Source organism: Octopus bimaculoides, chromosome 7, assembly GCF_046866305.1.
Source record: "Octopus bimaculoides isolate indiv1 chromosome 7, ASM4686630v1, whole genome shotgun sequence".
Classification (NCBI taxonomy): domain Eukaryota; kingdom Metazoa; phylum Mollusca; class Cephalopoda; order Octopoda; family Octopodidae; genus Octopus; species Octopus bimaculoides.
Genome location: NC_142934.1, coordinates 10,403,457 through 10,431,446, shown reverse-complemented (window position 1 = coordinate 10,431,446; position 27,990 = coordinate 10,403,457). Strand labels below are relative to the sequence as shown.

General features: G+C 36.8%; 2 protein-coding genes across 2 annotated transcripts; one reads left to right on the top strand and one right to left on the bottom strand.

The window, feature by feature from the left end:
* Nucleotides 1–1,761: 1,761 nt before the first annotated feature.
* LOC106878783 (Rieske domain-containing protein) lies at nucleotides 1,762–11,979 on the top strand. The gene is made up of 3 exons (XM_014928119.3): nucleotides 1,762–1,919; nucleotides 6,474–6,644; nucleotides 8,057–11,979. Exons 1-3 carry the CDS (start codon nucleotides 1,856–1,858, stop codon nucleotides 8,287–8,289), a joined length of 468 nt encoding a protein of 155 aa, XP_014783605.1. The 5' UTR covers nucleotides 1,762–1,855; the 3' UTR covers nucleotides 8,290–11,979.
* Nucleotides 11,980–13,683: 1,704 nt separating this feature from the next.
* Nucleotides 13,684–25,930, bottom strand: LOC106878781 (ER degradation-enhancing alpha-mannosidase-like protein 2). Its single transcript, XM_014928117.3, has 10 exons — nucleotides 25,732–25,930; nucleotides 21,253–21,363; nucleotides 20,475–20,620; nucleotides 19,520–19,645; nucleotides 18,398–18,609; nucleotides 18,052–18,193; nucleotides 16,977–17,101; nucleotides 16,374–16,518; nucleotides 15,373–15,494; nucleotides 13,684–14,522 (listed from the first exon to the last, which is right to left on the bottom strand). Exons 1-10 carry the CDS (start codon nucleotides 25,848–25,850, stop codon nucleotides 13,704–13,706), a joined length of 2,067 nt encoding a protein of 688 aa, XP_014783603.1. The 5' UTR covers nucleotides 25,851–25,930; the 3' UTR covers nucleotides 13,684–13,703.
* Nucleotides 25,931–27,990: the final 2,060 nt, after the last annotated feature.

Genomic DNA, 27,990 nt, shown 5'->3' with positions numbered 1-27,990 from the left:
TCATGCGATTCCCCCTAAAAAAGAAATTTTGGAACCCCCTCTTTCCCTACACCCCCACCCCACACTTGATATGCTAGAAATAACAGCTAAACGCGGACAATCCAAATCTAGCATTGGTCCAGATGGACTATATGTAATCTGAACCTTTCCCCCCCCTTATTTATTTATTTTTTTTACGGAATTCAACGTTTTAGGCTATGGAGATTCCGATTCTGAAAAAAAATTGTTTGAAAAATTTCAATTCCCAGGCTATTTACATGCTAGAAATAACAGCCAAATCTGGTTAGGGTTAGGGTCAGGGTTAGGGTCACGGTTAGGGTTAGGGTTAGGGTCAGGGTTAGGGTCAGGGTTAGGGTTAGGTTTACCCGAACCCTAACTCAAAACCTAACCCTAACCCCGACCCTAACTCTAACCCCGTTTGCCAAAGCGCATTTTTTCCTTCATATTTATTTACATATAGTCCATCTGGACCAATGCAAGATTTGGATTGTCCGCGTTTAGCTGTTATTTCTAGCATATCAAGTTTCGTGGTGGGGACTCCACATATGATCCTTTTTCTGTTTCAATATAAATGTAAGCCGTTCATTTTCACATCTAAGTTGCGAGAAGGCTATTCGTACGACCTGAACATGTAGAACACAATGTCAAAAATGAAAATCGCCCCCCCCCCCCCCGTGTGTGGGGGAGGGGAGGGCTGGTCCAAATTTTTTTTTAGGGGGAATCGCATGACCGTGACATATAAAACACATTATCGAAAACGAAAATCGTCAAAATTAAAAAATAAAAAACGGGGTTAGGGTTAGGTTTTGAGTTAGGGTTCGGGTAAACCTAACCCTAACCAGATTTGGCTGTTATTTCTAGCATGTAAATAGCCTGCTTGGTGAGGGGGGGGGAATTGAAATTTTTCAAACAATTTTTTTTCAGAATCGGAATCTCCATAGACTAAAATGTGGGAGTCCATCTGGACCAATGCAAGATTTGGATTGTCCGCGTTTAGCTGTTATTTCTAGCATATCAAGTGTAGGGAAAGGGGGGGGGGGTCCAAAATTTTTTTTAGGGGGAATCGCATGACCGTGACATATAGAACACATTATCGAAAACGAAAATCGCCAAAATTAAAAAATAAAAAAGTTACAGCCATTTTCCCTTAGTGTCTAATTCCAATGTCCACCAATCAAACGTTTCAGAAAACAAAACAAAACAAAACAAGCAAAAACAACGTTTTTTAAAATAGTATAATTTCTTTTAGGAAAAATAAAGGTTCAAAAGAAATTACATATTTTATAGTTCTGTAAGAACTTCCAACGCACTTATATTTTTTAAAATAACCGTGTAATTTTTATGGTTACCGTTAGTACAGATTAATACAATAGATTATTATTATTATTTGATGTTTCTGTTTGATATTGATTTTAATAATTCAGGCATAAGAATCACAGTTCATAGATAAAGAAATAATATGTCATTCTCCAAAATTTTGTTTTGTTTTTCGAAGTAATTTATTATTTGGATCTTTCTGGATGGGGTGTCAAGTCGAGTGAATTACTAATTATAATAAAATCGAAACAAGTACTTTTTTTTTGGGGGGGGGGGGTTAAGCAGGCGTACGAATATAACCGAAATAAAATATAAAAATATTCAGCAATAAACTTTAATTTATTTTTTTCTTCCCTTCTATGTGTTATAAAGATAAATACAAATAACATTTTGCTACATAAAGCATAATATAATTCAACAATATTGTGTTACAACGACAATAATTGCGATGACGGGACGAACTATTTCGTTGTGTGTAATTCATTTGTTTATTACGCAAGTAGCAGTTATTTCAATTTAGATAATAAAAAAAGCTGTCATGGAGAAGTATGACACAAGCAACAAGTCTCTCTTCTTTCCTATTGAAGGGATTACAGAAAAAGGTAAATGATTTGTTTCAATCTCTCTCTATTTAATTAATAATAACTATATGTTTCGGTAATCCTTTATGTTTTTTTTTTAAATGCTGGAGGAAATTACTTAAAAAACAACCAACCTGTGCGTGGTTGTCTTGTCATGTTTGTATTTAAAAACTTGTCAGCTTTCTTACACGTGTTTGTAATCTGACATAATATCGTAATATATGTTTTGAAAAGATTTTAAAGTTACCACCGAAGTAATCTGAATTAATTTAATGTCTATGATGTAACAGACAGAAAAAAAAAGAATTAACTGACAAAACAACACAAAACAAGACAAACCCTTTAAACGGTTACATCTACGTGACAGGTCTCCGTAATACGTATATACACCATCGTCTCGAAATCATGTTCATAACTCGAGCTTGTACGTGGTCACTCGATATGTTCTTTGGGATTTTTCATTCATTAGGTTTCATTTTTGCTGTTTTAGGGGAAATACACCATACATGTGTTTATGAAATGGATATGCCTGTTCTATAATCATGTTAAAATGCTCTTTATGTATTTCTGTCATTTGTTTAAAGTTGTTATTAATGCTATTCAAAATTCGTCGAGGTTTCGGAACAAGCATCCTCACACCGTAACGAAAAATTAAATTCTTGAAATAGATTTTAAAAAATCACAAATTCAAATTTTTTGTCTTAACAGTGTCGTATTCTATATTTTCAACATGATTCCAAGAAAAAAAAATTGAAAGTAATACAATAAAGAATTCTTTAAATGTCTAAAGTGAAAAGGTTACTCTCGGTTGCCGCATCCCTGAAACGGAGAAAAATGGGATAGAACGCTGAAAAATTGAATTGGGAGGAAAGGTGGGCAAAAAAAGAAAAAAAATGGGGGTAACCAAGGGGGTTAATGTTTACTACTTGACCCGAAAACGAAGGGGGTTAATGTTTACAACTTACGGTGGTGTTGTAATATTAGGGCCCCAGAATCAGGAGGATGTATTAAGGATGGAGGTAAAGAATACGTACATCACCCGTTTTCGGGGGTAACAAAAACCCTAATGCTAATCTTAACCCTGAGCCCTTAAACCCTAACCACGGGTGTGCGTATTATTTACTTTCGCCGTTTTAAGAGTTTATGAAAACTAATCGAAATTGGAAAATCAGATAACTGTTAATGATTGTCAAACAATGGCATAGCTACATATCTGTGACAAATCTCTCCCGACTTAGTTTCCTCATAACTTTCTGAAAAATGCCTATATTTTAATGAAATTTTCTACCACATGGTTCCGGATTCATTCTCACTGCGTGTCCTGGGGTCAAAAGAATAAATCATAGAAAATTTGTTTAGTTTTTGAAAGATTCTTTAACTCTTTTGGTTAATTATGAGAGAGAGAGAGAGAGTGTGTGTGTGTGTGTGTGTTCTGAAACGCTGCTTTCTTTTGTTGCTTCGCAGTTTTCGTCCGTCATTACGTTCTGAGTGGAGGCGCAATGGCCCAGTTGTTAGGGCAGCGGACTCGCGGCCATAGGATCGCGGTTTCGATTCCTAGACCGGGCATTGTGAGTGTTTATTGAACGAAAACACCTAAAGCTCCACGAGGCTCCGGCAGGGGATGGTAGCGAACCCTGCTGTACTCTTTCACCACAACTTTCTCTCACTCTTTCTTCCTGTTTCTGTTGTGCCTGTAATTCAAAGGGTCAACCTTGTCACACTGTGTCACGCTGAATATCCCCGAGAACTACGTTAAGGGTACACGTGTCTGTGGAGTGCTCAGCCACTTGCACGTTAATTTCACGAGCAGGCTGTTCCGTTGATCGGATCAACTGGAACCCTCGACGTCGTAAGCGACGGAGTGCCAACACACACGTTCTGAGTTCTAATTCCGCCGAGGTCGATTTTGCTTTTCTTCTTTTCTCGGTCGATGAAATAAGTGCAAATAAAGTACTGAGGTCGATGTAGTCGACTTACCCTTCCCCTCAAAATTTCAGACCTTGTGCCTATTGTAGAAAGCAGTTATTTATATAAGTATAAATAAAATTTCCTGTTATAATCTATTACAAAAAAGTTATTGTTGTTGTCAGTCATTCGTTTGCAATATTGAAAGGAAAGAAATGTATAAGTTAGTATTGCCGACAATATACATAACACAGGAAAAAAAAATATGGGGTGGGGTGAAAATAGGAACACTTTTTCCATTTAATTCGATAGACATTAAGCCATGGCTCATTATATTACAACCTCAAATTCAAGCGTAGGGGACGGGGTCCTAGTGGGGCAAAATGTGTAATTTCTGATTTCTTGTAAATTTTTCCTGTTTGTTTGAAATCGTTACGTTGCAAGTATTACATCACAAATTTGTCCTATTACATCATCTTTGGGAGTAAAAATTGGTCAGCATAACTTGGAACATGGTTAGGTGTCAGGTACTTTTTGTTTTCAATAAATTTTTCCTCAACTTTAACCTGATTGTAATTTAGGTTGCTAATAAAATATCTGGAATTATTTCTAGTGTTTAGCAGTCAAGATTCTTTTCTCTATTGGATTTTCAAGTCTTTTTTATTTTTTTACCACAGTAATGTCAAATTTGATAATTTTCAAGTTTCAAAACATTTGTCTAAAATGGGGCAAAATGAGTAATTTCAATACTCTCTTTAACTGTGTAGTGTTTAAATATATTACAAAGAGACCCACTCCGGCAGATCATGTTGAAGTTACAGAGAATATTTTATTTTGAGTTTTAGAGTTAGTCAAGTTGTACTATTTTTCTATTGTCCTCTTTCATTTGACATTGGTATTAAAATTTTTTTTTTTTGCATTTCTGATCTTTCTGATGTCTAAGGATGGATATTGATGTGTATGGCTCTGTCTTCAAATGTAATTCTGTAAAATCGAAGAAGCAAATTTACCTTACTTTGTCTTACTCATTTTGCCCCAGCTAAACTTGTCTTCAAAGAGAACGATGATAATTTTCTGAAATAGTGTTCAGCTTATGTTGTAGTGTTTTTAATGCATTTATTAGAGAAGGTCATTTTGCTTAGCTGACATAGTTTTTATAAGGTAATGATGATGATCATCATCATCGTTTAGTGTCGGTCTACCGTGCTAGCAGGGGTGGGATAGTACCACAAGAGCTGGCCAGGCCAAAGCTTGCACTGGACTTCTGTGACTGTTTTGGCAAGATTTTTACAGCTGGATGCCGTTCCTAACATCAAGCACAGGCGAGGTCGGTTTTGGCAAGGTTTTTACAGCTGGATGCCTTTCCAAACACCAACCACTTTACAGTGTGGACTGGGTGCTTTTGAATGGCACCTGCACTGACAGGGTCACCAAGTACTTGCAAGACATTAAAAAAAAAATTATTTTAAGAGAGGAGAAGGCGTTGGAGGAGGTGAAGATTATAAGGTTATAGTGAGACAAATACAGGTGTCTTGCTGTAGAGGAAGTATAAGGTTACCTGGCCAGAGAGAGAAAGATCAGGAATGAGGACAGAAACAGGTGTGCCTAACATTTGTAAAAAAAAAAAAAAAAAAAAAAAACGTATCTTTTTCCAAAGTCAGAAATGCAGTAACTATGACTCATTGTGCATCCCGCCCCAAACATGCGGAGAAACCAAAATAGCAATCATGTACAAATATGGGCATAACTATAGAAGTGTGTCCACACGCTAATCAAATTTGTTTCTCCATAACTTTTTGAAAAAAGGGGAATTTTTTAATGAAATTTTCTACAAATTCTGTTGTGTCTGGGGAGAGTCATTTTCTTTTTGTACTTTATAATTTAACACATTCACTGGTAAAATTTCCACTTATTTCTTATCTTTATTTTCCTACAAATACTTTTTAGATTGTGTAGTTTATGAATATGTAGGAACTTCTGAAAAACTTTTTTAATGAGAATGGTTAGAGGATTTCGGATAATTTACCTGATTCGTTTGTTTTTTCATGACTTTTAGAAAAAATCGGTAATCTTTAATTCAAGTTTACTTGGAAATTCTTAAATTATATTTTTCATTTTAGAATTTCAAACAAAATAATATACAAATGGTATCATTCATTTCCAATCTTCTATAAAAACATGTCTGTTCATGGAAAAATATTGCCTTGGCAGCAGACAGGTGAAGGTTAGCTACAGGAAGGGCATCCAGCCAAACCAATAGAAAATGTGCCTCTACAAATTCCATCCTGGAAAAGTGAACCATGTGGTTGGGAAGCAGACTTCTTACCACACTGCCAGGCCTGCACCTTTATCATAACAATTCTTAACTTCTTCATACAACATTACTATTAACAATAACCCTTTCTATTATAGACACAAGACCTGAAATTTGGAGGAGGGGAATAATCGATTACGTCAACCCCAGTGTTTCACTGGTACTTAATTTATCAACCCTGAAAAGATGAAAGGCAAAGTTGACCTCGGCAGAATTTGAACTCAGAACGTAGTGATGGGCAAAATACTGCTAAACATTTCGTCCAGCGTGCTAATGATTCTGCCAGCTTGCTCTTCATATTAACAATAAAAATGGATGTTTTCTAATCATGCTTTTTTTTTCTCCTTTCTTTTCAGATTTGTCTGACTGGAATCGGTCATTACATAAATGCAGATTGAAATTTGCCACCATTAAAAAAACCTCCAATGATACAAAAGGAGCATTGGTAAATTGCAACGAGAAGTCAGTTGCTTTATTTAAACATAAAGACACTATTTATGCCATTGATGACAAATGCCCACATTCTGGTACGTTGCCTTTTTTTTATTTGTTTGTTTAAGAAGCTTGCTTTGTAACCTCGCTGTTTTAGGTTCAGCCCCACTGTGTGGCACCTTGGGCAAGTGATAAAACTTAACATGAAATTTTGATGGAAGTTTTTTTTTAAATTTTAAAATTTTAAATTCAGACCCCTTTAAAAATTGGGAAGTTTGTAACATAAAAGTAAGGGCAGTTTTGGGTACTTTGATAAAAAAAAAAAAGGGTTAATAAAACAGTGTATAATTTCACGTGTGAATTGAAATATCTCTTGTTAGCAATAATGACATTTTACAATGTGTGCACATGAGAGAAAGAGGAAAAAAGGAAGTTTGTTACATTGTAAGGTCAGAGATCAAACTATGAATAATAATAATAATTACAATAATAATAATAATAATAATAATAATAATAATAAAGCTGAAAAATAATGAATGTCAATGCCATATTATTGTATAAACTCTGACCTAAATACCTAAAAACTCTCCTTGAGATGAAAGTTGATGTCAGCAACTATTCATTGTTTGAAATCCAAGCCTGGATAAAGTAGTGCAAATACACAGTTTGTATCTCTATGAAATCTTTCTAGACATTCTTTTTCTCACACTCATGCTTTTAAACACACCTGATTTGAGTATTTTGTACATTAGTAAAAAGGCAGCGAGCTGGCAGAATCATTAGAGCACTGGACGAAATGTTTAGCAGTATTTTGCCCATTGCTAGCTACATTCTGAGTTCAAATTCTGCCGAGGTCAACTTTCCCGTTCATCTTTTTGGGGTTGATAAATTAAGTACCAGTTACACACTGGGGTTGATACAATCGACTTAATCCCTTTGTCTGTCCTTGTTAGTCCCCTCTATGTTTAGCCCCTTGTGGGCAATAAAGAAATAAGAAATGTTAGCATGCCGGGCGAAATGCTTAGCGATATTTTGTCTGTCTTTCCGTTCTGAGTTCAAATTCCGCCGAGGTCAACTTTGCCTTTCATCCTTTCGGGGTCGATAAATTAAGTACCAGTTATGCACTGAGGTCAGTGTAATCGATTAGTCCTCTCCCCACAAAATTTCAGGCCTTGTGCCTAAAGTAAAAAGGGTTATCAGCATGAATTATTGGAGCAGTGATTTTGTAGCTGGGGTAAAAAAAACATGGTTGAGAATCACTGTGCTAGGAGAATGAGTAGAGAGGGGTAGAGTATCACAGAAAAGGGCTGGAGCAGAACAGATATGTTGCTGTTTAGAAGTTACACAACTACTCACATTTTCAAAAGTATCCCCTACAGCAAGATTTATATAGATTTATATAATGATTCTGCTATGACAAATATTTCATGTATCTTATTCAGTATTGTCTCTTTAAGACTTAATAATTGTCCCTTTTAAAAAAATTTTTTTTTATACATTTTATTAGGTGGACCATTACACATGGGAGACATTGAAGAAATGCCGAATGGAACATTATGTGTCAGGTGTCCTTGGCACAGTTGGAGATTTAACCTGTTGGATGGATCTGTGGTTTGGCCTAATACACGAGAAGATAACAAGACAAATGTTTATCATACAAGAGTTGATCGAAACGGCACCATATCGATAGCATTTAAAAACTTTGATGAGAAATATTTCAAGGCTGAAAATGATTTTTAAATTATTTATATTGCCTTTTTTTGTTGAAGACTTTTTATTTATTTATTTATTTAGTTACACATTACCAATTTTTAAGTAGATCAGAAAATATTTTATTGAAACCAAAAATATGAGAAAAAAAAAAAATAATAATAATAATGTTGATTTTTTTTCAGAAAGCATCAATATATTTTGTTAGAAAAATACAAAAATTTAATTTTTAAGAAATTAAAAAAAAAAAAAAGAATTTCAAGTGAAATATATAAAAATAGGTATAATTTTAGAAAAAGTATCCACTTCCGTGAATTAATCTTATTTGATGACATATAAGGCATAATTTTATTTCTTTTCCCAAAACAATGTTTCAAAAAATCACCCCAGTTGTGCATGCAAAAGTGGGTCTCCCATGATCTTTAATGCACTAAAATCTTTTTTTACTTAAATATGTGCTGCCAAAATTGGAGCCTGATTTGCCCATGTGTCTTTTATGCCGTGAAATACGGTATTATTTCTATGGGAGATTGGAGGAGAGAAAAAAAAAAGTAAAAAGAAAAGATGTTAGAAATTTCTTTCTGTTGATACACTTTAAAGTCCTGCAGCAGTTTTTAACAGTTATAAAATTGAAGACCTCACCTATGCTTGTGCTACATAAAAAGCACTAAGTCCACCCTGCTGAGTGGTTGGTGTTAGGAAGAACACCCAGCTGTAAAAATCCTGCCAAAAGTCACAGAAGTCTGGTGTTGGCTTCTGCCTCACCAGCTCCTGTCAAACTGTCCCACCCATACCAGCATGGAAGGTGGACGTTAAAGGATAATGATGATGATGATGGTATATTTGAGGTTTTACACAATTTGATTGTTACTAAGGTAGCTTTCCTGATATAAAGCTGGGTGTTTCTTTTTTTTTTTTTTTAGTTTTGTGCATATGTACTTCCTTAGTTGATTCACGAGTACTAGGAGTACATCTAGCAACTTGAATGTTGTTCATTTCTGCATTCAGTCCCCTAGGCAAAGTTTTAAGGTTTAGAGCAGTGGTGTAGCTGGAGTGGGTGCTGTCTGAGGCAGCCCCTGATTTTGCTGTTCTTCTCTTGATCCTGTGTCCTGAAACCCATACAATCTTATACAGCAGACTCCCAAAGTGCTGTGCTCTTAAAAGCATCACCTGGGGTGGATTACCCCTTCACACCCTACCCTCTTCCTAGCTATGCTACTGGTTTAGAAATGAGGCATAGACTATGGGTGCAGGCATGGTTACATGGTTAAAAAATTTACTTTGCAACTAAGTGATTTGGGTTCAGGTTTGATCCCGCAACCTTTGTGGTACTTTGGGGAAATGTCTTCTATTGTAACCTTTGCTCAGTCAAAGACTTGTGAGTGAAAAATGGTGAGCAAAAACTCTGGAAGTCTTTTGGAGACTGTCTGTTTCTGGATGATAGACTATATCTTACACCTGGTTTAATACCATCACCTGATCTTTGGGTGCCTCTAGCAGAGTCTATTCTGTTGCCAGCATTTGGACCAGATACCTGGTGACATACTCTCTTCCTCCCACCATTTACTGTTGCCCTAAAAAGTGGCTTGGGCACTAACCTTTCTCTTCCTGAACAAGCCATATAAAAATTTAAACAAAAAGACATACAATTTTGAAGAAGACAGCTGAAAAGATTTATCCCTGAAACAAAATGGAATGTACAGAATATATCCACACTCAATAAGTCTGGTGCATGTATGTCTATTTTAGGTATACTGATGCACGTGTTTTGAAAGCTTTAATATTAGTGGAACAGAAATATTTTATGATATATTCACAATGCTATTGTTTTGTTTCAGGATTAAATAGATTCTAAGCATGTAAATATAAGCTTTAAAATATACCTTTATGAATTCCGAATGGCAAACACTCGCGGACATGCTTATAAAATCAAAAAAACAACACAGCACCCATGACTTTTGGAAACATTTTTCCATGCTCAGAATTGCTGAAGCATGGAATAAACTGTCGAGACACTACATCCTTCAAAACTTCCATGTTTCCTGAAATCCACCAACAGCGTACCTGATGACCTTTTTTTGTTTTTTGTTTTGTTTCTTTAGTTGTAGTGCACCTGAGCACAATATACAACATTTTCCTTCATTATTATTATTATTATTATTATTATTATTATATATTTTAACTGTTTGATTATTGCAGTATATAGCATATGGTGTTTGTTAAATACAATGTATGTTATCAACACTGAGTGAACTGATCCATGACAGAAGCAAAATAGCCGTGACCATGTTATTGCCTTTAGTTTTCTATGGTTGCATTTTTTATTATATATTCTTTTTCCTTGTCATACAAAATGTTTAACCCTTTAGCATTCTGATTACTCAGTCAAATGTAATACTTATTGATTCATATTGTTTTAAATTAATCCTGCATTATCTCATAGCACTGAGATTTCTATGATGTGATTCTTTATTTTTAGAAAGACATAGTAGGATAGGTGAGAGAAGCTAGTTCTAACCAGTTTGTACATAAGAGGTAGAATATATTGGCCGGATATGCCAGTTTAAATGCTAAAGGGTTAAACATCTCAGAGGAATATTATTGTAATTACAGCAAAAATTTAGTTCACAAGCTGAAAATTGTATACTCTTTCTTTCCCCAACAGTCAGAGCTTCTGTGTGTTTTTTTTTTTTTTATGCTCAGTCTTTCAAAAACAATATTTTCTTTTTGTCAAACAAGGCCATTTTCTCCAAGTAGAGTCCTAACTGTTTTTCTGCTTCGAACTTTGGTCGCAGTAGAATATGCAGGGTTAGGAGACAGCATTAACCCATTACCTCCCATAATTCTATTAACTGGAATTTTTTTAATGAAACTTGATTTCTAGCATAAAACAGCCTTAGAAACACACTGGAATGATCTAAATAACATTTTAAATAGAAATAAGCGAGATATTGGGTGAAAAATTAGGAAACCTCATTTGAATATCAGAGAAATAAGGTTAGATATGTGTAAATATTGACAGATAATTACGAAATTTGTAATTTTTAAGTGATCTCATATGAGATCACTGGTAGGTAATGGGTTAAGTTCTTCCATGCAAACCAGTTGCTGGCCCTCTTTTATGTGATTTCAGCCTAGTTTGTTATTTTGTGTACCTTTGAACTTATTTTACATGGTTATGCTAGTTCAAAAAGATTATTTCAACACAAAACTGCCTTATTTGATTGGGATACCAATATCTTATTGATTCATAACTGTAAATCTATCAACCACAACCAGTTTTCTGAATGGTTTGAAATGTATAAAGACATTGTTCACAACTGTTTATGCTATGATTGTTGTAAATGAGAATTTAATGTTTTAGCCTTTGATATTAAAATTCTTTGATCTAAAGCCTCTGGGAAGTAGAAACATCTGACATTTGAAGTAGCTAAGGAAGTCACCTGGCAGAATCAGCCCATGCTTTACGGCAGTTCATCTATCTTCATGTTCCGAGTTCAAATTCTACTGAGGTTAACTTTGCCTTTCATCCTTTCGGGGGTCAATAAAATGAGTTCCAGTTGAACAGTGAGGGTTGGTCTAATTGACATACCCCTCCTCCAAAATTGCTGGCCTTGTGCCAAAATTTGAAGTATGCGTGTCTAAGCTGCTTTGCCAGGAGTTTATAAACCTTTTAGTTTCACTGTTTATAACTTGTTATAAATAAATGAATGAACAATGGATGTTTTTTTTTATTTACTCTGCCATGTCATTTAACCTTGATATTCCCTTTACATAAAATTATAAGGATGCTTCAGTCAATCTAACAAGAGACATGAATAAATACAGTCCTATCCCTATATATTGCTGTAAAGGAGATACATGAATACCTGATCTGGACCTCTCCTCTGCATTCACACCTCACATTTCACTAACGTAGAAAATTGCTGTTCATACACAATCACTATACAATCTGCCTTTCACTCTGACAGAGGGGCTTATTGTTGTTGATAGAGGTAATAACTCTGAACTTTTTCCATCCAGTCTTTCTAGAAACCGTACTTTCAGAACACTCTCCTCCACCACTAACTGAAAGTCTTTGCAGCAGCTTAACCCTTTTGATATCAACTCACACACTACTGCTCCTGGTTTCATGATACAAACTTCCTATTTTAAAGAGATGCTAATTAAAACCTTCCATCAAAATTTCATGCTAATTTATGTTCAAAACTCCAGCTTTAATAATGACTGTTATTTTACTAAATTTTTCTTTAATTTTTAAAATTAACTGTGATAAAGAAGCAGTGTATTTCAGTAAAAAATATGGTAACTGAATTGGCAAGTTTCAATGTTATTTAACTCATCAGTATTTGCTCTCTTCTTCCCAAGATACCAAGACAAAGTAGGAGAAAGCCATAAAAAAAAAAAGTATCAATAAAACTGTACCAGACACAACTCATTTACATAATGGTACAAGGTTTATGACCCAATAATTACTTGAGTACCAAACAGCATGGGTTATAGAATATATATATCATCAATGGATCATATATTCAAAAAAGAAGCACACTCTAAAAATTAGAGCAGTAATGTATTTATAGGAAGTTAAATATATGTCCGGTCATAGAATGACCAGTGGTTTCGCATCCATAAGCACTTAACTTTATATATATATATATATAAACAGAGATCAAAATTTACAGTAAACAAAAGATGACAAGTGAAGGAACCACAAGTAGGTGTATTAGCTTAATGCTCAGGAAGACTGGAAAAGTCTTTGATGTTTCGAGCCTATGCTCGTTGAGAGAAATGGATAAGAGGGCATGTGGTCAAGAAGCTTGCTTGCAACTATGTGGTTTCAGGCTCACTCCCATGGTGCAGCACCTTGAGTAAGTGTCTTCTACAAGTTTTGGATAATTTTAGCCAATTGCCAGTCACCATTATACATAAGTAAAACTGTAGACTGCACTGTTTTCATTTTAACAAGGACACTATACACATCAGTGACCCTTTTGTTGCTGCCACTGCAGCAACCACCATCACCGCTGCCACCACCACCACCAGTTTCAATGAGTGATATCACTTTGTGCTTGTGTTACTCCTGTCTGTGATTTTATTACATCCTTATAACTTAGCACTTCGGCAAAAGAGATCAATAGAATAAGTACCAGACTTTTTAAAATTAAGGAACGGGGTCAATTCATTTGACTAAACCCTTCAAGGTGGTACTCCAATGACTGAAACAAGTAAAAGGTAAAAAAAGATTCATTAAATTGTTACAAATACCAACAAGGATGGGGAAATGAGATGATGTGATGTTCATACATTTCTCAAGGGGATGAGAGATATAATTGGAAGGATTATAAATCGGAACTGAAATATGGTTACACCAAACTAACCCATCCCCCACCTCTACCAGTATTTCTGCAAAAACTCAAGTCAAAATTTACAAATTTAAATAAAATTTATTCTTCTCCTAAAGGTCCAATTCTGTTTTCAAACATTTCTCCCATCACGGAGAGTTTCATGTGGAATGGTTGAGCTGGGCAATACATTAAAGAATATGGGGCTTTGAATCCAATCTCAAAGTCTTTTAAGCTTTTGTAAAGGTCAGCAATATTCGGTTCTTCAGATCTTTGTGAATCTTTCTCCGGGCTATCATTTTCGTCAAAATTTTGTTCATTTAAATTCGATGTATTTCCACCCCTATTGTCTGTTTGTGGTGAAGATTTCTCCTGTTTTGTTTCTATATTGATTTTAACATTTTCCTTATCTGTTTCAGTTTTATCCGAAATGGAAGAAGTGTGGTTACTGGATTCACTTTCAGATTCTGTTGTATTTGAAGCCCCGGAACTGTCCCTAGTCTCTTTGGAAGAATCTTCTGAATTAGATTCCGACCCAGTATCACTGTTTTCTGCTTGTTGATCTTTTCTTTTCTTCTCCCATTTTTGCCCTCCATAATGTTGGCCCTCATCCGTGGCTCCCAACAATGCTAACAAATCCAAGTTGTCGTGAAGCTTAAACAGAATGTCATCATCTTTTTTTTTCACTGCACTACAACAATGAACAGCAGCCACATCAATAGGGTGACCTTCAGTGTTAAACACATAACCTCCAGCATCGATAACACACTCTCCGTATGTAGTCTGTATGACTTCACCTCTGCTTCCGTTGTTATGGATAAAATGGTCTGGAGTAAACAACAGGTACATGTACTTCAGAGTCTCTGCTAGAAAAAATGACTCCATTCTATTTTCCAGCCGGTGGTCAGTCACATCTTTTACCTGTAATGAAACAAAAATCATACATTGTAGTAGTTAAGGGTGGTTATACAATGATGGGTGGAGGCACATGGCCTAGTGGCTAGAGCAGCAAACTCGCAGTCGAGGGATCACGGGTTCGAATCTCAGACCAGGCGATGTGTGTGTTTATGGAGCAAAACACCAAAGCTCCATGCGGCTCCAGCAGAAGATAATGGCGAACTTCTGCTGACTCTTTTGCCACAACATCCCATCCAGGTGGGGAACCTATATGCCAATGAAATCAGGAAACTGGCCCTTATGAGCCAGGCATGGCTCGAGAAGGAACAAACATACAACTATGATAATCGGTATTTCCATTATCCAATTCAATATTGAAATTAGTAAGCACCAACCGATAGTGGTTGTTGCCAGCCTCCTCTGGCCCCTGTACTGGTGGCACGTAAAAAAGCACCTACTACACTCTCTGAGTGGTTGGTGTTAGGAAGAGCATCCAGCTGTAGAAACACTACCAGATCAGATTGGAGCCTGGTGTAGCCATCTGGTTCACCAGTCCTCAGTTGAACCAGGGATGGACGGAGAGAGAGAGAAGGACGGAGAGAGAGAGAGAAAGATTACAATATATCAATTGAACATGACTGAGTCAAACACATACTGCAAAACCTGTCTCTTTCTATCGGTTGACTAGTAACTTCTGCCCCACAGGCCTACTCACCCAGACCTGTCACTGAATCTTACTTGACTAGCAACACAAAGAATGTTAGCAGAGTCCTTAAAAAGCATCAATTCATTTATTCTTTTACTTGTTCCAGTCATTTGATTGCGGCCATGCTGGAGCACCACCTTAATAGAGATTTTTTAATAAAACTCTTACCGTAGCAAAACCGCATCTGGTCTTTGTGACTTGCTCAATAGATTCCAACATATCCACTCCAATTTGTAGGAGGTATGGATCCTTAGTGGCCTGGTATAAGTACATGGTACTTTCTATCAATTCTGAAGAATTTAAAAAGTAAAGACAAAACATAAAAATAAAATGAGAAATAAGGAAAGTGTCTAAAACCCTTTATATTTCGGGTGCAAGGGCCCGTCTTCAGAAGAATACAGTCAAAGAAATGTGTTTACAGAGATGCTATTATTTTGAGTTAGCAGCAACAACTCATTTTTCTACTTCTATACTACATCGTCAGTTTTATTTTGATTAAACATTTATTTTCATAAGAGCATTGAAGTTCACTTGAAGCATTGTAGTATAGAAGTAGAAAGGCCTATGTAGGAAACCAACATTAATTTCTGCCGTCAGAACAGAACAGAACACAACAATAGCCAAGTTTGTTTTTAACCAAGGCACCTCGTTGAGTTACCTCCCCTTTTCAGTACAGACCCACCTAAGAACACCTCTGGTTCTATGATACAAACTTCCACCTTTAAAGTGATCTATATTAAAACCATGATCTAGCAATGGTAAGAGCAATACCCTAACGCAGCGTTTCTCAACCGGGGTTCATATGGCACCTGAAGGTCCATATAAGATTTTTGGGTTATTTGTCCTCATTTTGTTTGTTGTTAACACAACATTTTGGCTGATATACTCTCCAGCCTTCTTTAAGTGTCTTGAGGAAATTTTTAACCTGGGTTCTCATTCCTAAGGTATTTTTCGATGTTATTATTATTATTATTATTATTATTATTCAGGTCACTGCCTGGAATCGAACTCGGAATCTTGGGGTTAGTAGCCCAGTGGTTAGGCAAAAGAGACCAATAAAGTAAGTAGCAGGCTTAAAAAAAAAAGAAGGATTCTTCAAGGTGGAGCCCCAATATGATTGAAACAAGCAACAGAATAATTAATGAAAATATAATTAGTTCATAATTAACCTGGTCTCAAAGGATATCCTTCTCGATTGGCATGGGCATCGGCTTTTGGAATGTTATAGAATTCAGGAACAAAACCAAATTGTTTCCAAACTTGATGAAAGTTCAGAATAGTTTTCATAGCACTGTCATTTTCCCCAAGCAAACTCTGTAAAAAGAAATAACGAATAAAATGTTTTGTTATGTATTCTTTATAAAAACATTTTGAGTTGGTTAATACAAACGAGTATCAGATTCATTAATGACCAGTTTTTGAAACTTAACTCTTTATGAAATATTAAGTATCATTTTTATTTTTTTATGCGCCCTTTGAAAGCCTAGCCAGGCTCATGGGCTCGGTTTCCAAGGCATATGCGTCCCCCCCACCAGCTGGACGGGATGCCAGTCCATCGCAGCGTTACTCAAGAAACAGGAAGAAAGAGTGAGAGAAAGTTGGGGCGAAAAAGTACAACAGGGGTTGATTTGTTCAATTAAAACCATTGACGTTTGTGCCCCAGCATGGTCATAATCCAATGATTGAAACGAGTAAAAGACAAAAGATATCAGAAAGCTTTTGCAAGAATATTTCAATAAGTAATGGAAAAGAAGGTAAAATAGAAGTGTTACCTGTATGCCCGGCCAATAGCAATCGAGAGAAGTAAACACAGGTAATGTGATAGAACCTTTCTTCATATTGCCCCACATGTACCAATCATCACGTTTCAGGTATTTTTCAATGGCCACTTTACATTCTAGGAAGTAAATATGGAACAAATTGAAATCTACATTATTTACATTTGATGGATGTTTGTTGTTAACGTTTCGGCTGATATACCTTCCAGCCTTCTTCAGGTATCTTGGGGAAATTTCAAATCTGGGTTCTCATTCCGAAGGTATTTTTCGATCTGGCCTTCATGCCGGTGGCACGTAAGAGCACCCACTACACTCTCGGAGTGGTTGGCGTTAGGAAGGGCATCCAGCTGTAGAAACTCTGCCAGATCAGATTGGAGCCTGGTGCAGCCATCTGGTTCACCAGTCCAGTCAAATCGTCCAACCCATGCTAGCATGGAAAGCGGATGTTAAACGATGATGATAATGATGATGATTCTTATAATTATTGTTAGAAGGCTGGAGGGTATATCAGCCGAAACGTAGTGTTAGCAACAAACAAGATGAGGACAAATATCCGTCGAATGTAAATAATGTACATAATTCCTCATCTTTTAAATATAGAACTAAACTGAAATCTGTTCTATAGAACAGTTAAACAGGAAACGCACAAAATACGCACATAACTATACAATGGTATTAAATAAACTTAAAACCAGTTCAAATATATTTGAGATATTTGAACCTGTAAATGCTTTTCACTGCAGTGGATCATCTGCATTCATATTCACAAATGTGGAGCACTTTTCTTAACCCTTTAGAATTCAGATTACACTGTCGAATGTAATAATTATTTATTCACATCGTTTTCAAAATTAATCATGCAATATCTTGTACCATTGAAATTCCAATGATGTAACTGTTTATTTTTTTTGAATGACATTGTATGGTAGGTGTGAGAGGCTGGATATGGCTGGTTTGAACATAAAACATGTAGAATATTTGGGCTGGACATGGCCAGTTTAAATGCTACAGGTTTAAATGAAAGAATCTTCAGTAAATCTTAAGAAAATGAGAAACAGTGATAATTTACCATTAAACATGGCCAACATTTCTGGAGAGTTGAACATAATCGATCCCTTGACAAGATATTCTAGATAGGAATCTACACCAGCACCAATACCCATGTCAAGAGCTGTCCATCTGCCAGTTCTTACATCAATATGGTTACCAAACTGAAATGGAAAACAAAATATGAAGGCATAAAGAATCCAGCTTAATCCAGTCTTACTTTGGTTAATCTAGTCTTACACTTCTGTACCTTAATTATTTTACTAAATTCCTCTGAATGCCTGATTATTTTCAAAATTAAGTGAGACACATGGATAGATTATTTCATTGGAAATATGATCTTGAAAAGAAAGAATTAATCAACTTACCAAGTCTATATCAGACCGGAAATTCCAAAGTGATTTCAAGGCCCTCATTGCTGCATTCTCAAAAATTGGATCTCCAGTAAGTCTACTCAGGGTTCCAAATTCTACAATGAATGTTCCCACTCCAGCAGTACAGGTAACAGTCGTTTCTCCTGCTGGAACACCATGTCGTAAGTTTATGGTGCCATATGGCATTCCGGTTGGAGTATCGAAGGCTGGATCAAAACATAAATAGATGTTGTACTTCAAAATAAAAATGGAAAGTAGCAGAATGGAAAATATATATAAGTAAAAGTGAATTTTACAATTTTAAAACTTGTAAAATAAAATGCTAATTCTATAAAAAAAGAAAAAAAAAATTATATTAAACATTTTTGAAATATAAGAATTTACAAAAAAAAACCTTGTCAACCATCACAGAGAACTTAATATTCATCATTATCGTCTTTGTCATCATCATCTTTATCATAATTATCATCATCCCCATCGTCGTCATCATCCTCTTCATTGTTTAATGTCCACATTCCATTCTTTTGAACTTTGAGCTGAGCAAGAAGATTCTCTACAGTTAGGTGCTCTTCCTGTCACCCACCCCAAACTGTTTCCAAGCATGGTCTCTCTCTTTTACTTGTTTCAGTCATTTGACTGCAGCCATGCTGGAGCACCGCCTTTAGTCGAGAAAATCGACTCTAGGACTTATTCTTTGTAAGCCTAGTACTTATTCTATCGGTCTCTTTTTGCTGAACCACTAAGTTACAGGGACATAAACACACCAGCATCGGTTGTCAAGCGATGCTGGGGGGACAAACACAGACACACAAACACACACACACACATATATATATACATATATACAACAGGCTTCTTTCAGTTTCCGTCTACCAAATCCACTCACAAGGCTTTGGTCAGCCCGAGGCTATAGTAGAGGACACTTGCCCAAGGTGCCAAGCAGTGGGACTGAACCCGGGACCATGTGGTTGGTAAGCAAGTTACTTACCACACAGCCACTCCTATACACACACACACACACACACATATATATATAACTGTACTATTGACAAACAGTGAAATTACTAAAACTATTACAAAATATAGAAATAAGTAGATTTTTTTCATATGAATTACCTGGCAGAAGTCTGCGAGCCATGTTCTCAGCTAAATCCAAGAGAGGACCAGAACATGGCCAACCTGCATCAGTTTCCATTCCTGCCTTCTTAGACAACAAATGTGAAGAAAGTAAACCAGCAACAACTAAATAAGAGTAATATTAAAACAACAATAATGTTAATAACAATCAAATATAAACAAACTGTACGTATTGAACAATGAAACATTCAAATATTGCAAATTTAATTGTGTTTGGAGCATTCAAATACCAGTCGTTTTTAAAGCCTTCATATAATTGTGCTTGATAACCTTCACATAGCAGCTGTGCTTGAAGCCTTCACATAGCAGCCGTGCTTGAAGCCTTCACATAGCAGCCGTGCTTGAAGCCTTCACATAGCAGCTGTGCTTGAAGCCTTCACATAGCAGCTGTGTTCAAAGTCTTGTTACTTAATCTTTATGTTCAGTCATTGTTTTTCAAGAATTGAAGTTTGGTTATTCTTTGTCCCAGAAAGAAAGCTACAGAACTTGTGGTTCTAATAATGGTAGAAAATAAAGCCAAACAAGTGTTTGAGATGCTGGATTAGTAATCATCATCATCATCGTTTAACGTCTGCTTTCCCTGCTAGCATGGGTTGGACGATTTGACTGAGGACTGGCGAACCGGATGGCTGCACCAAACTCCAATCTGATCTGGCAGAGTTTCTACAGCTGGATGCCCTTCCTAACACCAACCACTCCAAGAGTGTAGTGGGTGCTTTTACGTGCCACCGGCACGAAGGCCAGTCAGGTGGTACTGGCAATGGCCACGCTCAAAAAGGTGTTTTTTACGTGCCACCTGCACATACATGTTTTATATCTATGTAAGAAAGAGTCTGTGACTGCAACTATGAAAGCATAAAGATAATTATTCAAAAGAAAGTAGTTTAAGAAAATACTGTTAATGTAATGTAGAAAGGATGCACTCCTAACATACCTCTAATATTGGTCTCAAATACTGATGCATTGATATCAGTATCGAAATCTGCTCTGTCGAGAACCAGTTTGGCCACTCTTCGGAATTCTGTATAATTGCCAATTATGGCTAACATATCCAAGGCATCAATGAGGGTTAGGGAGAAGCTAGAGAAAAATACATTAAAAGAGAATAAGAAATATTGAAGCGACATACATACATGCTCACACACACACACACACACAAACATATACATACATATATACATTTATACACTCACGCATACTCTCATCAGTGGCTGACCGGGTCTAAAAATATTAGTTGCCAGGAGACTAAGGGGGTTCACCCACAGCTACAGGTTCACCCACCTGAAACTACGAATCTATCATTAAATTTTTTTTTTTTTGTTAAAGTATTCTTTTCAACTGTCTACAAACACAGCCAGGCTGAAATAATTAATGCATTCTTCCAGGAGTGAATAAAAAATTCTCAAACTTGAGGGGATGGGCCCCTTAGATACTAACATGGGTTCCCATATATGGGCCCCCATATATATAGCAGGGGTCCACTATCAAATCTATTCACAAGGCTTTGGTCAGCCAGGGGCTAAAATAGAAAACACTTGTCTATGATACCATGCAGTGGGACAATCTGAAACTACACTTTTTACTCATACAATCATTGTCTTTGCCTATATAAAATTTACATTTGCATTATGCATTTCATACTCAAATAAAACCTGCCATTTTTGACAGGTACTAGGCTAGTATAGATAAAAACATGCCATGCCAACTCTTACCTGCCCCAAGTGTCATGACCGTCACATGTTAAAGGACGGAGTTCATCCAATGGATAAGCATACTGCATGTAACTTTCATATGCATGGTTGAACATATCCACAACACGTTTCCTGGAAAGAATTTAAAAGATTTCAAAAATATATCAAATAAAAATTTAAGAGATGTGTTTTTAGATGCAAGCTTTATATTTTTATTCATGCATAAGATAACTTTTAATCATGTGAATTTCAATTTGAAATTTATTTGTCTTACTCTTTTACCTGTTTCAGTCATTTGAATGCGACCATGCTGGAGCACTGCCTTTAGTCGAGCAAATCGACCCCAGGACTTATTCTTTGGAAGCCTAGTACTTAATCTATCGGTCTCTTTTACCAAACTGCTAAGTTACGGGGAAGTAAACACACCAGCATCAGTTGTCAAGTGATGTTGGGGGGACAAATACAGACACACAAACATACACACACACATATATATGACGGGCTTCTTTCAGTTTCCGCCTACCAAATCCACTCACAAGGCTTTGGTTGGCTGGAGGCCATAGTGGAAGATACTTGGCCAAGGTGCCACGTAGTGGGACTGAACCCAGAACCATGTGGCTGGTAAGCAAGCTACTTACCACACAGCCACTCCTGCTGTTGAGGGTCTTTTTTTTGTTTTTTTTTTAGGGAAAGAAAGAATAAAATGGGCCTTGCTGTCTGCAAGTACTTTATGTGATTTTGGAAAGTTTTATAACATGAGCTATTTCTCTTTGTCTCTCTTGTTTTATCATTTTGTGATATGTGTACAAGTTGAAAAGAACAAACAATTTTGGATTACATAAGAGGTAAAATAACACTCTACCATTGACATATAAAATGATAAAACAGTAACAGCAATTTCCTTGACTGAAAAGCTCAGAATATTGATAGGAAATACAAAGGTAACAGGTGCAGAAGAGAGGAAGAAATGAATATGCTGTGCTAATGCCACGTAAAAAGCATCAATATTGGTGCCATATACTAAGCATTTGTGCTGGTGCCATGTACTAAGTATCTGTGCGTGTGCCACACAAAAAACACCTGTGCTGGTGAACGCATACAACACTGGTGTTGGTGCCATGTAAAAAGCACCCAGTACACTCTGGAAAGTGGTTGGCATTAGGAAGGGCGTCCGATCATAGGAACCTTGTCAAAACAGACAATTAGAGCCTGGTGTAGCTCTGGCTTGCCAGCTCCTGTCAAACTGTCCAACCCATACCAGCATGGAAAACCCACCGGGTTAGGGCTAGGGTTTCAGGGTTAGGGTTTTAGGGTTAGGGTTTTAGGGTTGGGGTTTTAGGGTTGGGGCTACGGAAAAAGTTAAAAATGAAGAAACGTGAGAATTCACCCCCCCACAAATTTGCGAGAAAATGGGGTCGGGGATGGACGGTAGGAAGTCTTTCCAAAATATTTCCTGGGCATCGAACTGATAGTCACTTTAAACAGTCCTGCGAACTGTGTGCAAGTATGCAAAAGGCATGAAAGCCACAACATCAGCGTAACAATGAGACCACCGTCTGATTGACAGTGTAGGAAGGATCGTTGTAATTATTAGAAACAAATTCGAAATTTTTTTTTATAAAAAAAAAAACAGAGTAACTAGGTAAGATATTCTAAGAACAGTTGGGTACTACTAAAGCAGCGCGGACCCGAACGCGCAGTCGCGCGTCCGCGCTAGCTAGTCGTGAGTGGTCGATCCTAACCCTAACCCTAAACACGTATTCATTTGCACACGCGGGTTAGGGATAGGGTTAGGGTTAGGGTTGGGGATAGGGTTAGGGTTAGGATCGACCACTCAAGACTAGCTAGCGCGGACGCGTGACTGCGCGACTGCGCGTTCGGATCCGCGCTGCTTTAGTAGTACCAACAGTTGAAATACAATGTATCGGATATTAACGACATTTTTTTTTTCTTTTAGAATCAATATTAAAAGCCGAAGGTTTTATTAACGTGACAAAATAAATTGATATTGTGTACGTGCAGAGAGGTGGTGGTAGTGTGGGGGTAAGAATTGACGTATAAAATAAATACACGTATAACAAAACGAAGTAATGCTTTTTTTTTTTTTTTTACTTGGGTGATCTAAAGACAACCCACCTCTATATTACAAACAATACACACACTCTATTTGTTTCAGTCATTTGATTGCGGCCGTGCTGGAGCACCGCCTTTAGTCGAACAAATCAACCGCAGGACTTCTTCTTTGTAAGCCTAGTACTTATTCAATCGGTCTGCTTCGCCGAACCTCTAAGTTACGGGGACGTAAACAACCAAACATCGGTTGTCAAGCGATGGTGGTGGTGGGAACAAACACAGACACAAATAACAAATACACACACATACACACACGCACGCACACATATACACGACGGGCTTCTTTCAGTTTCCGTCTACCAAATCCACTCACAAAGCCTTGGTCAGGCCGAGGCTATAGTAGAAGGCACTTGTCCAAGGTGTCACGCAGTGGGACTGAACCCGGGATCATGTGGTTGGTAAGCAAGCTACTTACCACAGCCACCCCTGCGCATACTGCGTTTTAGCAGCATTATACACCGCCAACCCGCGCAAATCAGTGCACTAGACCCTAAAGTATTCATTTACAGAGAGCAGGCCACATCATACACTGATCAGAAGTGGCCCCTGGGCAACTGCTCAGAGTTTCCATGGCAACAAAATAAATAATAAACCATGATATAACCTAATATTTATTTCAAGACAATAACAACAACCTCTGGAGACAATGAGAGAAACTTTACACATAGCTCCACCTGCTAGAAATAGCAGCCACAATTTCACTCCCCCTTTTTTTTTGCAATAAGCACAAGGCCTGGAATTTTGGAAGAGAGGGCTTGTCCATTACATCAACTCCAGTGCTGAACTGGTTCTGAGTTTATCGACCCCAAAAAAGATGAAAGATTAAATCGACCTCAGCGGAATTTGAACTAAGACCGTAAAGCCGGTCGACGTAGGGTTTAAGCATTTTCTTCGGCGTGCTTACGATCCTATCAGTTCACCGTCTCAGAGTTACCTTAAAGTCCTTAAAAAAACCCAGAAAAGAAAAGAAATGAAGGAAGAATATGATAATGTAGCCAGAGGCAAATTTAATACCTGGAAAAAAAAAACAGGAAAAAAAAAAGTCGGAGATCCATGGCCGGAATATTTTTAATCATCGGCTCACTCGATCAGCATAGTCCTGGGGTTAAATACCACTACTAACGAATAACAACATACGTTATTTAAAATAAAATATAACATCTAGTCGAATGAATTGACTTCCGAGTGATATTTTTGTTGTTCTTGTATAGCCCCAGGTCGTCTCCGAACAGGTAAACTTATAACCAAAAGCGTTTCAACCAGGGCCAGATTTAAAAAAAAAAAAAATTATTATTACTTTTCCGGGAAACAATTATTCGGTATTACATTTACCAAATGTAGTTTTAGATAGAACCTTTTCTAAATCATTACGAACTATTTAAGGGGAATTTAGCTGCTATTTCTTTTAGGTCAAGCGACCGCATTAAACGTATATTTGGTAGTTCAAGAATGTTTGTGCATTAATGTATTAATTAATAAAACATCTCACCTTTCGATGACAATAATTAATGAAAACAAAAGCGACTAAGTTTATCCAAAGAGCTATACGTAGTTACAATATGACATGTAAATCTATTTCGCTTATGCCTTACCTTAACAAGTATAGGGAATCGAAACCATGTAAGTTAGAACAAATAAAGGATTCTGACCATTTATTTTGCGAAAATACAGCGTACGTATAGTTAAATAAACCGTTTATAGGATTCATTGACGAAGAAATTTACAAAGGATTAAAAGTCAAGTTGTCTTCAGACCGGTGAAGATATATCGTAATTTGGATATTGAAAAACATTCATTAGAATTCTTTAATGTCTCAGTACCCTCTGTTATCCCACATAAGTTGATCCGGATTTATTTTTGCCAAGATACGACGCCAATGTTGCTGCGTCGAATGGATTAATTAGCAAATGAAATTGATTGAAGAGATTGCAAGAGTGCAATGAAATTATTTAACAAAAAACTATATACTGTTTATAAATTAATAAAGGACTGAACCAGTGCGTGTGTTTATTACCGGCATAATGCCTCTCCCAAGGTTTAATTGTATTTCTTTCAACACACGTATCCACATCAAGAATCTTGCACACGAAATTGATTTGTTTTGCAGATAAGAAGCTTAAGTTTATGTGGGGCTTCGATGAAGTTACAGGATCTTAAATCTAAAAAGGTACTTATATTTTATAGATGCCAGTGGCAAGAAATGAGAGACGACCACGCAGTTGTGATCATCGTTGGTTAATAAATATAAAAGTATAAAAGTATGTTTGCCGAAAAGTTAGATTAAAATAAGTGTAAAAAACAAACAGAATATCTCAAAAAAAAAAAAAAGCTAATTTGAACTTCGTCGTCTGTTAAAATAATACTAACTTGTAACCCAGGAGATCTTCTTTTGTGAATTTCCTCAGCTGACAAAACTGAATAGGTGAGATGAGCAAGAAGGAAAATAAAAGTGTAATGAACGATGTCCATGTTGGCATCAACTTCATATTCCGTAATTAAATGGCCACTCAAGTGCGTGCTGGTTTCGCCGCCATCCAGCATTCATGTCTTTCCGAGGACTTCTGCTAATAGTGATGGACCACTATCATACGTTAGGGTCTTCAAACGAACAAGAAAGTTATTTTTAACTTCACCGGTAAGTTAAGATCTAAGGGAAGCAACAATTTTAGACGCTTTCGTCATTTTTTTTTTTTTAAATTCAGTTTGTAATATTCTTCATGTGAATTCGTGTGTTGAAACATATTTTGTATCTCGGTATAGTCGTTACACTAAAAATCCGTTCTGCTGCAGGCACAAAGCCTCAGATTCTTTTTTTTTTGATCAAGCGGTGGTCACGCACACACGCACGCACGAAGATTCGAACACAAACATCACAAGGCACTTTCTTCGGTGCTCTAACGATTCTGCTAACGACCGTCATCAAAAATAATATTTTTTTGTGGCTGTGTTTGTCTCCCCCAACATCGCTTGACAACCGATGCTGGTGTGTTTACGTCCCCGTAACTTAGCGGTTCGGCAAAAATAGACCGATAGAATAAGTACTAGGCTTACAAAGAATAAGTTCTGGGGTCGATTTTCTCGACTAAAAGCGGTGCTCCAGCATGGCCGCAGTCAAATGACTGAAACAAGTAAAAGTGATAAAAGAGATGGGATTCGAACTCGCGATGAGTAGCAGTCAGCTATAACCTCATAGCTAGTCAGTAACAAAAATTATTTCCCTTAGAAGTCATAGTATGAGTTACTTCCCTTAGTTTAGTTTTAATTTTTAAGACGCATCTCACTCTTCTTATAATGACTTCCTTTTAACCAATAAACTGCAAGATTTCAAAATGAAAAGTAATCCTTCTGCCCCTCTCTCTGTGCCTACAAGCGTCGATGACAATGGATTTCCATACCCCACCACTCTCCCATCCAAAACTCACCAGTTAGCCTCAGAAAGGGGCTAGATGATAAGATCAACGAATATCTCCCCTATTTTCCCTGGTTACTTCATCATCGTCCCAGTTTTCTAGTTCACACCAAATACTTAAGGTCTTTTCTTCTTATAATATCCTATGAACTGAGTCTGTTGTCTTCTTATGTGGTTGAAGAACCTTCCACTGGTCTTTACTCGTCTAAGGGAGCCATGTTTGTCATTCTATTAATTAACCTCAGTATCCATGAAAAAAGGCTACGGACATTGCTTCTTCTCCTAATCAGACATCGACAATAATAAAAGCGAAATCTGACGAAACTTAGATTGTATTTCTGAACACCTTAAAATCGATACCTGCGTTTAAGTCATAATTACCATTGTTGATATTTGGTTCCAGGTAAACCCATCTTTTTCTGACATAATCAGACAACCAGTTTTAACATCAGACAACAAGTTTTAACAACAGACAACTTTTATAAATTTTTCAGTAAAATAAATCGTGCTTTAGATCGATTTTCTGAAAACGATCCAAATTTGAACGCAACATGAAAGTTAAAACATTTATAAAGGTAGTTTTGAATCGTTATAGGAAAGAATTAGAGATTCGTGAGGTTTGCATACCGCTGGAAAACAAAAAAACAAACAACAACAAAACCAAAGTTACCACATTTATTTAAAAATTCACTCTGAAACGGCCTACGGACATAGCGCCGTGGATAAAGTCGATGGTTAATGCAGTGCAGTCACCTAGCGATTCTGAGTTCACTCTCAGGAACGGTGCGAAGGTGAATCACAAGATACCTGAAGAAGGCTGGAGCATACACAACCGAAATGTAGTGAAAGTAACAATCAAGATGAAGACAGCACTTCGACTACTACATAATATTAAAAAAATCCTCATCTCAGAAACGGAATTGCATTATACAATCGGTACGAAACCGACGTATTATCAGAATTGCATTAGCAGATTACTTTTATTTTCCGAGTGTTTTTTGTTGTTGCATGGACACTTTTTTTTTTTTGAATTACATATGATTTTGTTTTCAGAGCATTATTTTCTATATCTGTTTAAGGCGGCGAGCTAGCAGAAGCGTTACCACGCTGGACGAAATTATTAGCGGTATTTCGCTCGTCGCTACGTTCTGAGTTCAAATTCCACCGAGGTCGGCTTTACCTTTCATCCTTTTGGGGTCGATGAAATAAGTACCAGT